At 53.4% G+C, this 15,693-nt stretch overlaps 5 protein-coding genes across 5 annotated transcripts; 4 read left to right on the plus strand and 1 right to left on the minus strand.

Annotated features, from left to right (window-relative positions):
- Positions 1–225: 225 nt before the first annotated feature.
- On the plus strand, positions 226–8,075 carry Bref-PKS (Highly reducing polyketide synthase; the record flags this gene model as incomplete). Its single annotated transcript, XM_032025078.1, has 11 exons — positions 226–628; positions 675–792; positions 852–1,299; positions 1,355–1,438; positions 1,514–1,637; positions 1,697–5,973; positions 6,022–6,099; positions 6,147–6,221; positions 6,283–6,623; positions 6,686–7,163; positions 7,212–8,075. 11 exons carry the CDS (start codon positions 226–228, stop codon positions 8,073–8,075), a joined length of 7,290 nt encoding a protein of 2,429 aa, XP_031878257.1.
- Positions 8,076–8,850: 775 nt separating this feature from the next.
- On the plus strand, positions 8,851–10,177 carry CGGC5_v002585 (Protein TANC1; the record flags this gene model as incomplete). Its single annotated transcript, XM_066150992.1, has 2 exons — positions 8,851–8,932; positions 9,012–10,177. 2 exons carry the CDS (start codon positions 8,851–8,853, stop codon positions 10,175–10,177), a joined length of 1,248 nt encoding a protein of 415 aa, XP_066009757.1.
- An 864-nt stretch (positions 10,178–11,041) lies between these two features.
- CGGC5_v002586 (uncharacterized protein) lies at positions 11,042–11,932 on the plus strand (the record flags this gene model as incomplete). The annotated part of the gene is made up of 1 exon (XM_032025077.1): positions 11,042–11,932. One exon carries the CDS (start codon positions 11,042–11,044, stop codon positions 11,930–11,932), a length of 891 nt encoding a protein of 296 aa, XP_031878258.1.
- A 436-nt stretch (positions 11,933–12,368) lies between these two features.
- On the plus strand, positions 12,369–13,748 carry CGGC5_v002587 (uncharacterized protein; the record flags this gene model as incomplete). The annotated part of the gene is made up of 2 exons (XM_032025075.1): positions 12,369–12,544; positions 12,602–13,748. The coding sequence occupies 2 exons, from the start codon at positions 12,369–12,371 to the stop codon at positions 13,746–13,748; spliced, it is 1,323 nt and encodes a 440-aa protein (XP_031878335.1).
- A 33-nt stretch (positions 13,749–13,781) lies between these two features.
- CGGC5_v002588 (uncharacterized protein) lies at positions 13,782–15,233 on the minus strand (the record flags this gene model as incomplete). Its single annotated transcript, XM_032025074.1, has 1 exon — positions 13,782–15,233. The coding sequence occupies one exon, from the start codon at positions 15,231–15,233 to the stop codon at positions 13,782–13,784; it is 1,452 nt and encodes a 483-aa protein (XP_031878344.1).
- Positions 15,234–15,693: the final 460 nt, after the last annotated feature.

The raw sequence follows: 15,693 nt of genomic DNA on the forward strand, positions 1-15,693 counted from the left end.
CGAGTGAGCAGCAAAGATGACCACGGAGATAGGCAATCGCGAAGACTTGCAGGTTTCTCTCAGTGTCGATATGAATGAAAGTCTCGGCTCTTCTCGCGAACCGAACTCATTGTCAGACGTTGTTCTTTGAAAGCAGAGAAGCCGCAATACCCATCTTTTCGTGTTGCTCCAAAATTCTGTCTTCAAGATTCAATCTTGTTCAGTTGTTTGAACTACTGAGGCAACATGTCAACCTCACAGCACCCGAAGGAGCCTATCGCCATCATTGGCATTGCCTGCCGACTTCCTGGCGGAAACACCAACCCTCATAAACTCTGGGAGTTCCTCAAGAGGGGAGGTATTGCCTCGAACAAAGTTCCTGGATCAAGGTTCAACATCGACGGCCACTGGGATGGCTCCCAAAAACCTCGCACAATGCGGCCGTTGGGAGGCATGTTTCTTGAGGAGATTGATCCTGCCGACTTTGACGCATCCTTCTTTGAGATATCAAAGACGGAAGCCATTTCTATGGACCCCAACCAACGGCAAATGCTCGAAGTAGTCTATGAGGGACTTGAGAACGCTGGAATTCCTCTGGAATCTCTGGATGGCGCCCAAGTTGGTTGTTTTGTTGGATCCTACGCATCAGGTATGTTTGGAAACCCCAGAAAGTGCATTGTGTTAACGAAACACAGACTACGGTGATATGCAGGCCAGAGACCCTGAAGATCGGCCCGCTGCCATTACCGTTGGTGTTGGAAGATCGATCATGGCCAACCGCTTAAGTCACTTTTTGAACATCAAGGGACCCAGGTAAGAACCATGAATTATCTTCTTTGCTCGAGCTCGGTTGCTGATCACTAATCTTCTAGCATGACTATTGATACTGCTTGCTCAGGCAGTTTGGTGGGAATCGATGTGGCCAGCCGCTATCTTCAAACTCGTGAGATCGACGGAGCTATCATTGCTACAAGCAATCTCTACCTCAACCCTGAGCACGTTATGGACATTGGTGGCGTAGGCCATGCTCACTCACCCACTGGGCTCTGTCATACTTTCGACATCTCTGCCGACGGATACGTGAAGGCCGAAGCTGTTAGCTCCGTGATTATCAAGAGACTTTCCGACGCTATACGCGACCGCGATCCCATCAGAGCTGTCATTCTTGGGTCGTCCACCAATAGTGATGGACGTACACCGGGCATCGCCAGTCCCAGCGCCGAGGCTCAAGCAGCTGCCATTAGAGCTGCCTATGCCAGTGCTGGCATTACCAATTTTAACGACACGACATATCTTGAGTGCCATGGAACAGGGACACAAGTCAGTCGGTGCCCGCTGATAACGCTCATTCCGTGATAGCTGACGATTATCTCAGGCTGGCGATCCTACGGAGGTCAAGGGCGCTGCGTCGGTGTTCGCTACCAGTCGATCTGCGGATAAGCCACTTATCATCGGCTCGGTCAGTATCCCAACTTTTTCAGGGTAGTTTAGCTTTCATTTTGGCCATCCAATGCTGATTATGATTTTATGTTAGATCAAGAGCAATGTGGGGCACGCTGAGCCATCAGCTGGAATCTCAGGTCTCATCAAAGCTGTGTTGGCTACTGAAAGCGGGTTGATCCCCGGCAATCCTACTTTCGAGAACCCTAGTCCTAAGAGTAGGTTGACTTCGTCGCGATGATTTCTCACGATTTCAACACTAACAGCTCTTGAACAGTCGATTTTGTTGGCTTGAAGGTGAAGGCGTCCCGTACTGCCCTTCCTTGGCCCACTGGTGCTCCCCGAAGAGCCAGCATCAACTCATTCGGCTACGGCGGCTCCAATGCGCATTTGATTCTCGAGCAACAAAACATTCCTGGTGGTCCGCGTCATATTTCTTCGTATCTTCCGGACGATGCGGAGTTCTCTCTTGAAGACGATGAGACAGAGAACCCGTACATTCTTGTACTCTCGGCCAACGACAGCGCCACCTTGCGCGCCAACATCAAGGCTTTGTCGAGCCATCTCATCAACCCCCGCGTCAAAGTCGATATTCGCGACTTGGCCTACACGCTCTCAGAGAGGAGATCACGTCTATGGCATCGAGCTTTCCTGACGAAGCGCAGCCTGACTGAGTTGGACGAAAACTCCTTTGTCGTCGGGAAGAAAAGCTCCGAGGCACCAAGAGTCGCCTTTGTTTTCACTGGCCAAGGCGCTCAATGGCCTCAGATGGGCAAGGATCTTCTGCGTTATTTCTCATGGACTCGTCAAATTCTGGAAGAACTTGACAGTGTCTTGCAAGGTCTCCCAAATCCTCCGAAGTGGTCTCTCGTCAACGAGTTAACTGAGCCACGCACTGCGGAACACCTTCGCCAACCAGAGTTCTCTCAGCCACTCGTGACTGCGCTTCAGCTTTGCCTGATTTCGGTACTCGAGAGTTGGGGTATCAAGCCGCAGAGCGTCATCGGCCATTCATCTGGAGAGATCGCCGCTGCTTACGCTGCGGGCTTTCTTGATCGGTCGGGTGCTATCATTGCTTCTTTCTATAGAGGCCGAGCCGCACTGAACCGTCAAGAGCACGCTGAGAAGGACGTTGGCATGCTGGCTGTTGGTGTTGGCGCTGATGCTCTCGCGCCTTACTTGGAGAAGTACGCCGGTGAAGCTTGGATCGCTTGCTTCAACAGCCCTAGCAGTCTCACTGTATCTGGCAAGCGAGTCCCCTTGGAGGCTTTAGCCACTGACCTCAAGTCAGACGGTCACTTCGCACGACTTCTCCAAGTCGACTTAGCGTATCATTCACCTTTGATGGGAGTCATTGGTGAAGAGTACGAAACGCTGTTGTCAACAGGCTTCACCTCATTTGGAGGATCCCCAGATGTATCAATGTTTTCATCCGTCACTGGATCCAGCAAGACCACCACTACCGATGGTGCCTACTGGAAATCCAATATGATCTCGCCCGTCAGATTCAATGAAGCAGCGCAAGCAATGCTCTCAGGAGATAACGGTCCCAACTTTCTCATTGAGATTGGCCCATCTGGTGCTTTGGGTGGTCCAGTCTCTCAGATCTTGAAGTCCCTTTCGAACGGATCCGACATATCCTCTGTTGCTGCATGGTCTCGAGGCGCCAATGCTGGAAAGACAATTTATGATCTTGCTGGGCGCCTGTTTATTGCTGGAGGTGGCGTCAACCTTGCCAAGGTCAACCTGTATTCTTCGGGCGAAGCTAAGACAACGCCCCTCCCAAACACCATTATCGACCTTCCTAACTACGTCTGGAACCACTCAGTCAAGTACTGGCATGAGAATGCGGCAAGCAAGGACTGGCGATTCAAGCAGTATGTCAATCACGATCTTCTGGGAAGCAAGGTACTTGGAACGACATGGCGTTCGCCAACTTGGCGCAAGCTTTTGGATATTGCGGACGTTCCGTGGTTGAAGGACCACAAGATGGGAGATGATATCCTCTTGCCGGGTTCCGGCTTCATCACGATGGCTGTCGAAGCACTCTACCAGAAGACAAGAGCCACCGCACCAGACGATGTCGTCGTCGCGTCTACGAACAACTTGTCTTATAGACTCAGGAACGTTCGGTTTGACAAGGCGCTGGTACTCGAAGAGGGAGTAGAGGCGATCATCACACTATCCCTCACTCAGCAACCCGGAAGCAAGGATTGGCATGAGTTCCACGTTGCCACCAATACGGCCGGTGTTTTCATCGAGCATTGCTCCGGATTGATTCGTGTACAAGAACCCATTCTCGAACGCCTGACAGAGGTCGACCGTCGCCCCCTGGAGTTTCCCACCACCGCCAAAATCTGGTACAAGGCCCAGACCGCCATCGGATACGGATTCGGTCCCGACTTTCAGAAAGTGAAGAAAGTCGAATCAATCAGTGGTCAGCGACACAGCCGCAGCTTGGTTTCCCTCGAGGAGCCCAAGTCGAAGTGGTCTCCCCAGTCATACTACCCAATCCATCCAGCATCTCTAGACGGTTGCTTCCAAACCGTGACGCCCTCTCTCTGGGCCGGAGAGCACAGTTCTTTGAACGCGGTGTTGGTTCCTTCGGTCATAGATGATTTGGTAATCAACCAAGTCAATCAGGGGCTATCAGAAGGCTTGTCTATCGCGAGTTCAGATTACTCCGGTCGCGGGCGGCTGGAAGAGGCCAAGAGCTACTTTGCCAACTGCTCAATTCACGATCCTACAACCGGCGCACTTCTTATGCAGATGCGCGGTCTGCGTTTTGCTAAACTTGATGTGGTTCCCAAGCCAGACCCTCATATTTTCGACCGAGTCAGCTGGAAGCCTGACATCACATTCTTCTCCCAGGACAATTTGGTTCAGCACAGATCCGAGTTTACTGCTGGTTCTATCATCGACTTGATTGCACACAAGCAGCCGAGATTGCGAGTTTTAGAGTCGGACTTTGACGCCAATGATAAGTCTTCTGCGTGGTTTCAAGGCAACGATTGGTCATCGAGAGCGGCTTACACCCAATACGACTATGTTTCAACGAATGCGAAGCTTCTGGTTGGAATTCAGACCCAAAATGAAGGGAACAGAAACGCTTCTTTCAGCCTCATTAACCTCGAGAGCGGAGATCTCGGCTTGCCAAGTGACGCTATCTACGATCTCGTCATTGTCAAGGTCGCGGACAAGTTGTCTTCGAGCGTGGACCAGTTCTTACAACGGCTCAAGAAGCATCTCTCGAGTTCTTCGCACACTCTCATTCTTCAGCCCAAGCAACCAGAGCTAGATGCTGCTGCCCCTGTGCCATCCCCGAGATCCACCTCGCCAGATTCCGATGTGCCAGCAGATCCCAGCACGCCCTCGGAGTCAGCCGGATCTGATCTGCCGCCAGAGACCCCTGTCACAGATGTGTCCATCACGCCCGAAGAGGAAGTCGAACTCAAAGAGAAAGGTCGATCGTCAAATGTTTGGATGGACACAGCTCTCGAGAGCCTTCTCGATGCGAACTCACGCCCAGAACTCCATGGTTTCAGCGTCAAGCTGCAAGGGTCTACATGGACACTATACAGTTTCGCGGCGACCAGCGAGGAGCCACATCGGCCTCGCAACTTGGACATCGTCCGGCTTTCTCAAGGTGCTTCAGATGTCGAGCCATCACTGAAAGAACAGCTGGAGACATCTGGGTGGAATATCACGCAGCGATCAGACCTTTCCGCAGACCTTTCCGCAGTTCAAAGTCTCTCGGCTGACTCCACCGTTCTCATTCTTGATGAGCTTCACAATCCTGTTCTCACCAATATTGATGGAGAACAATGGTCTGCGTTGAAGACTCTCGTCAGTTCGGGACGCCCTCTTCTTTGGGTCACAAAAGGGGCGCAGCTCAAAGTCACTGACCCAGACCTCGCTCTCGCTCATGGTCTTTTCCGCGTCATCCGAAGAGAGGATGCCAGTGTCAAGATCACCGTTTTGGATGTCGAGTCAAATGTCGGACCCAACACTGCATGGGCCATCAAGTCCGTCCTAGAGACTACATGCCACAGTGGCACGCCGAGTGTCAAAGGAATTGTCGAGACGGAATTCGCTGAGCGAAATGGCGTTCTATACGTGCACAGAGTTGTACCAGATCTGAGAGTCAATGAGTTCAAGCGGGCTGAGCAGGAGGGATCCGAACCTGTCTTGGGAAAACTGCACGAAACCAAGGCCGCTGTTCAGCTCCGATCGGAGCGTGTCGGAACCTTCCAGAGCCTCACTTGGAACGAGACAGATGTCGCTGAGGTTCCTGTTGAAGAGGGCACAATCGAGGTCGAAGTCTTTGCTGTCGGTGTTAACTTCAAGGACGTCGCTGTTTCCATGGGAATTGTGCCAGAGAATGAGTACACCATTGGATATGAAGCAGCCGGCATTGTCACGAGGCTTGGCCCGGGGGTCACAAAGTTCAAGGAGGGCGATCGAGTGTGCTTCTTGAACGGTGGTAGCTATGCGAACCGCCTGCAAGTGCCCATCGGACGCGCTCACATCATCCCTGACTGGATGAGCTTCGAGGTTCGTGACCAGTCAGACTGAGATGATACTGTGCTAACTCTGACCTAGGATGCGGCAACAATTCCCTCCGTCTACCTGTGTTCCATTTACTCACTGTTCGACATTGCCAACTTGAAAGAAGGCCAGGTAAGACCCTCGCTTGATTCCTCTCAGAATCAAGCTAACAGCCGCAGTCCGTTCTTATTCATTCGGCATCTGGCGGAGTTGGAATTGCGTGTATTCAGCTTGCTCAGTACAAGAATGCAGAAGTGAGTTCCTGGCGCCATGGCCTTTATCATCTCAACACTTGAAGGTGAACATGTGTGCTAGATCTATGTAACCGTCGGTACGGAGGAAAAGCGCCAGTTCCTCGAGGAGAATTACGGTATCCCCCGAAGTCGCATGTTTTCTTCTCGCAACACGACATTTGCAAAGGAAATTCTGGCTGCAACAAACGGTCGTGGTATTGACGTCATCATTAACTCTCTTACCGGCGAACTTCTCGACGCTTCATGGAGAATAATTGCCGACGGTGGAACCTTGGTTGAAATTGGAAAGAAGGACATTGTCGACCGCAATACCTTGTCTATGGAGCCGTTCGATCGCAACGCTTCGTTCAGAGCCATGGATTTCTCCTACACCCAGGACATCCGGGACCCTTTGATTGCAAGGTTCGTATTTTGCGAAAACCCCCTTTTTATTGCACACTAAGAAGTACTAACTCATCACGCAGGCTTTTGGATGAGGTTTTCGCCCTCGTCAACAGCGGGCACATCAAGCCAATTCACCCCATTACAACCTTTGGTTTTGATGCAGTCCCTGCGGCTTTGGCCTACATCCGCAGCGGCCGTCACATTGGCAAGGTGGTCATTTCTGACGGAAGCAAGAAGGACGTCCAAGTCCCCATTAGGCCAGCGACACGGAGGCTCAAACTTCGATCGGATGCTTCATATGTCATTGTTGGTGGCTTGAAAGGTCTCTGTGGATCTCTCGCCATTCACATGGCACGACACGGAGCCAAGCACATCATTTCTGTGAGCCGCAGTGGCATCGACGACGTAGCTTCCCAGAAAGCAATCAAGAACTGTGCTGCCTACGGCTGCGAGGTGTTGGAGGCTAAGGGTGACGTTACGAACCTTGAGTTCGTTCAAGACGTCTTCAAGTCTATTCCTCGGGTGGCCGGAGTGATCCAAGGTGCCATGGTTCTCAGAGTAAGGAGCACCTATCGCTACATGATTCAAGTACTGACAGACGTCCAGGACAAGCCTTACGAGACCATGACTCTCGATGACTACCATACCGCTATTCACGCCAAGTTTCACGGTACATGGAACTTACACCGCGCTTCGGAACAACTTCAGCATCCACTTGACTTCTTCACCCTGCTGTCAAGTATATCCGGTATTGTTGGCAACAAGGGACAAGCCAACTACTCCGCGGGAAACACATTCCTCGATGCTTTTGCCGACTATAGGCGCGCCCTTGGCCTTCAAGCTAACTCGGTCGACCTCGGTCTTATTCAAGATGTTGGCTACGTCGCTGAGCAAGAAGGCTTCGAGGCTCGCTTCGACACTCGCCAGTGGACGCCTATTACTGAGGGAACCCTTCGCAAGATTCTCAGCTACTCCATTCTTCAGCAAGACAACGCGTCTGCTCCTATCAATCCTGAAAGTGCCGCGCAACTCGTCACTGGTATCGGCTTCCCGTTGCCAGAGGACTCAGATCTCACTCGTGATGCTCGCTTCGGATACCTTTTCCAGAACACGGGCACAGGGTCGGATGGCAAGGACGGCGGTTCAGGCAAGCAAGGGGATGAGACAATCCGCGCATTCCACGCCTTGCACAAGTCAGGTGCTGACAGGACGGCTCTGGTCAAGGTTGGTGTTGAGGTGGTTGCATCGCAACTGGCCAAGATTCTCCGCTTGGAGACCGAAATTGAGCCTGCTAAGCCTCTGATGACGTTTGGCTTGGACTCGCTTGCGGCAGTTGAGTTGCGAAATTGGATTCGTTTGGAGCTGGGTGCTGAGCTAACAACGCTTGACATCACCAACGCAAGCTCCCTGAACGCATTGGGTGACAAGTTGGTGTCAAAGCTGACACAAACCTCTGTGGCCAGCTCTTGATTATCAGCGTTTTGATTTCAAGTAGTAATTAGTGGCACATTGCACGATGCCACGTTTTAAATCTCGTTCACGGTGTCTGGTCGATGACTGCAGTCATGGTCTCGTCGCGAGTTTGTCTATCTGGGCTGTTATTCTAGCTCACCGAGCAGACTATTATCTGAAGCTCTTTCTTATAAGCTATTAATATTGTGGCAATCCCGTCGTTGCCATGACTATCATTATGGTTACCGTCATCACCATTGTCGCACGTAGTCTACTGTAGTTATCTACAGCGAATTGACTGATAGCTTTAATTGGATAAAGATCTTTTCCAATGCCTCTTAAGTTGCCCTTATCAGCGTCGTGTGCAGCTAAAGAAACCCCAATGTGCATCCAGGACTCAATCACAAGTCCTAGCAAGAGCCTCTATTGCGACTGGAGAGTACCCAGCAATGATCAATGACGCGCCCGCAGGGTCTTATGGCGCAAGATTATCAGCTGATGCTACTCAAATGATTGGATGAACCCCCTGCCGCTTAACTGAAGCAGCCAGTGTGGATATCAAAGCCTTACTCAAGTCAGCACTATCTCAGCTGGCGGATTGGCTGTCCACCGCGGCTCATTGGACCGGGTTACAGGACCCTGTCACCGGCCTATCTTGCCGCTCGACTGAATTGAAGAAGGTTTACGAGGGTGTTGCTTCTTAAGGGAGGTGTTGTCCAACTCTTGTTCCACGCGTATGTCAGCTCAACCTTTTATCACAGGATCTCGCCAAAGCCGTGCATTGCACCTCAAAATGGAACTTCACATCGATTTGGCTAGTGATCGGACGAATCGTCGCAGGCTGCAAAACCGCATGGCACAGCGCAAATTTCGTCGTAAGTGAAGGCCAATAGCGGAAAGCTTGTTCGATGGCAGAAAACACTTTCATATCTTATCTTCTGACCGTAAATACAGAAGCTCGCGCAGAGGCTTCCAACCAACACGCGGCAGATACAACTCCGCCACTTCACGACGCCTTGGATAACGATAGCGTCGGCATCCCGCTATCAGGAACACAGCTGGGTTTCCAACATGAACCACATATTTCTCCTCAAGCAACTACAACTCAAGCTGTTTACCATACAACAGCGTCGCTGGGCCAGACACGGAGTGCACCCTTCGCTCAGAACGCAGGATCCTCCGCTGGTAGTGACAGCCCGGGACTAGGTGATTTCACCTTGATCGAGACCTATTTTCCCAGCGGCAGCAGTTCGCTATCTAGCTATCGCACCCAATTTGGACATTCGTTGGGCTTCGACACATCAAGCACATCGCAGACGAGCCAGGCTGATGTGGATTATTTGCTTGGGCTTGCCTCAAGCGGATTCCGTGATAGTCCAGGACAACTGCATCCAGCCCAGCACACCACGGCCAGAGTGCCCAAGGTGGTTGAACAGCCGGAAGCTACCGCCGCAAGAGCTAAGCCAGATTCATCGGGCCTGACTGGTAGATCAAGCTCCGATGGCAGTCCCACCCCACGCAGCGATAATCCCTCGTCCTCTTCCGGATCCTCGCCCAGTACTAGCGGCGGGGCACTAGCCGGTGCATCTCCATCATCCGGAGATAACCAAACCCCTGTTGCTGATCGTGGGTGGCTTGGAACTTTACACATTGCCGCACGTCGAGGTCATGAGCGAATAGTTAGGAGGCTCATGGAGCGTGACGTCGACTGTAACGAAAAGGACAGTGACGGTCGGACTGCACTAATCCACGCATCCATAGACGGCCATGAAGCAGTTGCTAGAATATTGCTTCAGGCGGGGGCTCGCATCAGCGACCTTGACCGACGAAAACGCTCAGCCTTACATTGGGCTGTTTTAGGAAGTCATGAAGCGGTGTTGAGACTACTCCTCGAGTACTACACACAAAGAAACTGGGAGCATGGCTTAGATGCGTATGATGAGCTTGGGTGGACGTCGTTACACATTGCCGTTGAGAAAGACTTTGAGAGTGCCGTCTTGGTGCTATTGGAGGCCGGCGCTGACTTACACGCAAAAGCACGAAAGACGTGTGAGGGCGATAATGACGAAGGGGATACCAGGATACAGGCCAACTCTCAGGACGTCATCAAAGATCGATAAAGAGGTAATGATTAAGGTCCACTACAAAAAAGAGTCGTTGCGCTTTGGGCCTTCTTCATGATGGTGTCTGGTCGGATGTAAGGAAGTTTCCAGTCTTTTGCTGCTTGAAGATTTACGAACAGTTGCCACTTTGTAAGACGTATGCTCAGATAATTAAGCCGGTGACCTACCTTACTGTTTAGAAACCGTCTTACAAATCATCAGTTCTGCAGAGTACCAGGCTCCAAAACCCCAACGGAGTTTTCACCTGTTGGTCAGAATCAGGCTGAAGCAGCCCCTCAAACCACTCAGACGGGCAGCCTGCCTTGCGTTACACTGCCTATGACTGTTTCTAAGGATAGCAATTGGCTGCTGGGCACAAGCAATGATTGGTGGACTTCGAGCCATCCTCATAGATGCTGCATTTCTCAGACACATCCAGCGAAAATAGCCTGCGGCTGATGGCAGGCGCCGTCACACAGCCGAGATTATAGGTACAGGAATGAGAAAAGACGCCTTCGAGTACAGGCTGAATAATCAATGGGCAGGCTTTACTGCAAGTCTCCTTGAGGCTGGTCAAGGCTGATTGCTTTATGGCTTGCATAGTTGAACGGATAGAGAGGGTGTGGCCGATAAATTGTTCCAATTCGGCACATGATTACTGGAATGGGAACGTTACCAAATAAGCAGCGAAGATATAAATTGCATTCCATAGCCTCTCCATGGAGCTGAAATAAGTCGCAATCGAGAAACTACCACAAAGTCTTTCTTCCCTTCTAAGTTTTTCTTCTTAGATACTATTTACAATTTGTATCGATCTGATCCCGCAAACATTCAATCCTGACCTACATTCTACGCCCTCTTATCAGAAGCCATTCCATCGTCATGGGACATCCCAGAGGAACCAAAACGGCATCAGCCAGTGCCGTTGCCGCCGCCTCATTTGGCACCGCATTCATCGACCCCACAGGCATTTCTCTTCTCACCTGTCTCGGTGCATCTACTGCCGCAGTCATCGGGACGACCTACCATGCCGCCAAAGCCATCTCCAAGTGCAGCTCAAAAGCGATGGAGGAAACCCGCGAGAAGAGAGCAAATGAGCAAGCACTGGCCCTCGGCATGTCACCTGAAAAGCACATGCAATTCCAATATGAGATCGAAAGTACTCTCAGGCGTCTCACTTCGTCCCTGGAGGGATCCTTCGTCTCCGGGGTTCTCCTGATTGGTCTTCCGTACATGGGCATCACTTGGGCTATCAACACTGCCGAAACCGGGTACCAAATCAAGCGTCTCAAGACGCTTGTCGACAGAGCTGGTGGCAGGAGAGCTCTGGTGAGGACAATTTCGAAGAGAAATGCCGCTGCTCAAATCGCCACTGGTGCCGCCGTCAAGACCGCAGTATTGTCAGTGACTCTGGGTCACGACTTTGACGCTGCCATGCAAAGCATTGCGGGTCACTTTGACGACGTCGACTACAAGGAGATGTTTCTCGATACCGGCGACGAGCACAAAACATGGCTAGAGCATTCCGTCATTGAAACAACGACCAACTTTGTCGACCAGCCACAAGAGGCGATGAAAAAGATGTTGGAAGCTGCCGAAGGCGACTTTAATGGGCACACGGAAGCTTGGAACTGGGAGGAGGGGCATTCAACCGAGGATGTGGTGGCCCTCGGAGCTGTGGTTGCAGTCGTCAACAAAGCTGTCGATTGTGCAGTGGATGATCCCGTCCACAAAGGCATCGATAGGGCCACGGGAACTGCAGAGAAGAGGTAATTGGGGTTCCAGTCCACTTGAGCCGGCGTTCTGTGCATTAGAATGTTGTTTGATGAAGTTTTCGAGAAATCGCGTTGCATCCAAAGAAGATAGATATTATTCATTAGATTCAATAGACAAGTCGTAGTTGTGTTCCGTCCAGTGTCTCTTATCAACTTCAACACCTTACTCGGGGGACCTTAAACGCGGGATGCCCCACATGCCGCTGGTTCAGCGCTGTGGCGGCCCAGGCACGGTGCGCTTTTTCTATGACGACATCCCGGCGCAGGGTTCCCATCTCACTCGACGCGTTGAGAGCCGACCTCATCTAATTGATTCCTCAGCCATGCCATCAATTACGGGCAGAATAACGTCGATTCTGCCCCTATTTAGTCGCCAGTGGGGCACAAGACGGCTTGTCATCCCAATTGCCCAACATTCAACCCGATACTTCGCCATGAAGCGGACCGCCACAGCAGCAAGCCTGACGTCGGGGGCAAAGAGCACCAAGAAGCCCCGGCCGGCGGTTCCCGAGTATCATCTTACACCTTCAGTGAGAAATGAGGATGGAAGTGTCGTTTGGCCGGCGCCGGAGGACAAGATGGAGGCGGCGAGGAAGTTCATTCGTGAATGGTGATCCCTGACTAACCTTGAAACTCACTCCCTTACGTTCATCTCTAACTCATCCAGCGTCGCCGCCGGCAAACCTACGCTCATAATTCCCGATAAAGACGCAGATGGCCTCACATCCGGCGTAATCCTGCACCGCACTCTCGTCCTCCTCGGCCTTGATTCCTCTCTCATCTCATCCTACCATCCCCCCAAAGGCACAAACATCCACGATGCCTCCTGTCGCGAGGCAATGTCATCACACAACCCGGCCTACATCTTCGTCCTGGACCAAGGCTCGCGCCCCGGGCCACCTCTCATCGACGCGCCCCATCGTGGGATAGTGATAGACCACCACCACGCCCTGGAGGACGACCACCCTAAGGACTCGCTCCACGTCACAGCATGCAACTCGCCCCCGGTAGCAACCAGCTCACTCCTCACCTACCTCATCTGCCGGGAGCTACACGAGGGCGTACAAGAAGCTTGCGACTGGCTGTGCGCGATGGGCACGCACGGCGACCTCGGCAACACCTTGAAGTGGGAGCCACCATTTCCGGACATGAAGCCCACCTTCAAGACGTACACCAAAAAGGCCATCAATGATGCCGTGAGCCTCATAAACGCGCCGCGCAGGACGGCATCTTACGATGTCCCAGGCGCATGGGACGCTCTCCTAGCCGCCAACTCCCCCAAAGACCTGCTCTCAAACAAAACTCTCCTCGCGGCGAGGGCGGACGTGAACGCAGAGGTGGAACGGTGCACCCACACGCCTCCGAAGTTCTCCTCTGACGGACGGGTGGCCGTCTTCCGCATCAGCTCTCAGGCGCAGGTTCACCCGGTCATTGCGACGCGCTGGGCGGGCCACCTGTCTTCGGCCAGGCTGGAGGTTGTGCTGGTCGCGAACGAGGGCTACCTCCCCGACTTGGTCAACTTCTCGTGCCGCATACCGCGGTGTGCGAGGGCGAAAGAGCCACCAGTGAACATCATCGAGGTTTTGAACGAGGTTGCTGCCAAGTCGGAAGACGCAACCCTGCGGGAGAGATTGGGGCACTCGTTTGCGAGGGGTCACAAGGAAGCGAGCGGAGGCATCGTGCCCAAGGCCGAGTTCGAGGAGTTAATGGCCGTGATGGAGGTTGGGAAGAAGGTCGAACGGGAGTCACCGAAGAAAGCGAGAGACAAGCCGGCACAGGGGAATACTTTGTTGAATTACTTTGGCAAAAGCTGAATCGCTATCAATCATCATCCAAGACTACTACGTCTATGGAAACATCCCTCTTGGCGCATTCGCCTCCAAACCGTCCACACGCGCCGCCTTGAGAATGATCCGGCTGAGCCCATCGTCATACGTCACCCGCGGCTCGTCCTCATTGATCGCATACGGATTCATCCACTTGGCCGAGCCATCGCCCTCGCTGTTGAAGTGCCTCCTGATGGCCAGACTCCAGCTGAAACTGCTCATGCTCGGCCCACTGAAATAGCTCGACCGCGCGAGGACCTCGTAGTCCAGCGCGCCCTGCTGGTCCCACGACATGTTCCCCAGCGCGGTCGCGAGCGCGGGCTCGTCTAGCAAGTCATTCTTGCCGACGACGACGATCCCGGCCTTCTCCTTGGCCTTGGCGGCGAACCGCTCAATATCCTTCTTCTCGCCTGTCGCGACGTATATCACACGCAGCCCGAGCCCTCCACACGTCGCGATGTGCCAGTCCGTCTGGCCGTCGAAGCCGGCCTCAGCCTTGAGCCACCCGCTCCGTGCCGCGTCGTCCTCCGTCCGGAGGTGCACGCCGCAGTACGCCCCGCGGGGAATCTGCTCTCGCGGGTCGAGCGTCGCCGCGAGGTCGAACCGCTCGCGCATCGTCCACATCGCCTCCGCCGCGAGTTCCCTCACGGAGGGAGTTACCCTCACCAGCCTGCCAAGCGCCGTGCGCAACCCTGGCTTCGCGTAAAAGTCAAAGCCGAGGAATCCCGCGGTGATGGGCACCAGCGACGGCGTGTTCTCGACGTAGTCCTCCTGCGACTTGAGCCACGCGTCCAAACTAACCCTGACGCCTTCCTCCGTCTTGTCAGGGCTCTTGTCCGACCGTGCCCCGGGAACGGTGAACTCCCCCTTCAGCGTGGCCTTCACAGGTGCGTCTTCGGGCGTCGGGTAGATCTTCATCTGCGGGCAGTGCTCCCCCATTCGGCGCAGGAACCACTCCTTGTCGAAGAGGTTGTCGTAGTCATAGTAACCGTTGCTCTCGTCCATCCAGTCGAGGTTGGCGTCGGTGCGCTTGACGTAGGAGGGCATCACGATGTGGACGCCGAAGAGCATTGCTTCGTAGAGGAAGTCGAGGATCGTGCCGCGGACGTTGCCGAGTCCACCGCGGGAGTGGCGCATGTGGAGGACGATGTCGTCGCGCCACGTCGTTTTGTTGCAGAGCTCGAAGATGCGGGAGCCGTCGAACGGGCCGCCGAGGTCGTTTTCGAGCCACTGGGCTTGGAAGGCGGCCTGGGTCAAGGGGGACTGCAGGGTTTCTTGCTGTTTTGACCAGCCGCTCCCAGAGTTGCTCTGGTAGTCGGAGACGGGTATCAAGTCCTCGACGTTGGCGGAGGCAGAGTAGCGGTCATCGTCGTCGACTGGGGCAAACGTTGCTCCCCGTCGTATTGAGAGGGCGACGGCCCAAAGGACGACGACGGAGAGCAGAAATGGGGCGAGTTTACTTAGTAGAGACATCTTTGACCTGGGCCATGTTGACGGGAGGCGGGAAGATGGAGGGTCGGCTGTCGGGGGAGGGCACATATACGTCTCCTGATCGGGTGAGATTCAGCACACCTTCAGACTACGCAGCCTGCCCGTCATACAGGAGGATGATTTCGGAACGCTTTCAGCATCTTTTGCCCTGGAATTCCTCGCTGCTTCGCCGGCTGACACCCCCTTGGAGAGCCGGAGGAAATCACTCGATTCCAAGTGGCGCACTCGTGGAATCCCATCCTACAGCTACTTCATTCATCATTCGCTTCTGGGCGAGCAGCCCATTTTCACGACAACAGAACACCGCGGCCCGAGTTCAGTGTCCGGAAGTGGACGCCTATCATGTCGATCCCGCTCCATTGAGGCCTCGTCTTTCTCAGAGTCAGCTATTCGAGCGTTGAGACCGAATGCAGGACCTTGCGACCCTCGTCCATCATCATCA

This window comes from Colletotrichum fructicola (assembly GCF_000319635.2).
Source record: "Colletotrichum fructicola Nara gc5 chromosome Unknown KSG_Nara_v1_contig01, whole genome shotgun sequence".
In the NCBI taxonomy this organism is placed as follows: Eukaryota; Fungi; Ascomycota; class Sordariomycetes; order Glomerellales; family Glomerellaceae; genus Colletotrichum; species Colletotrichum fructicola.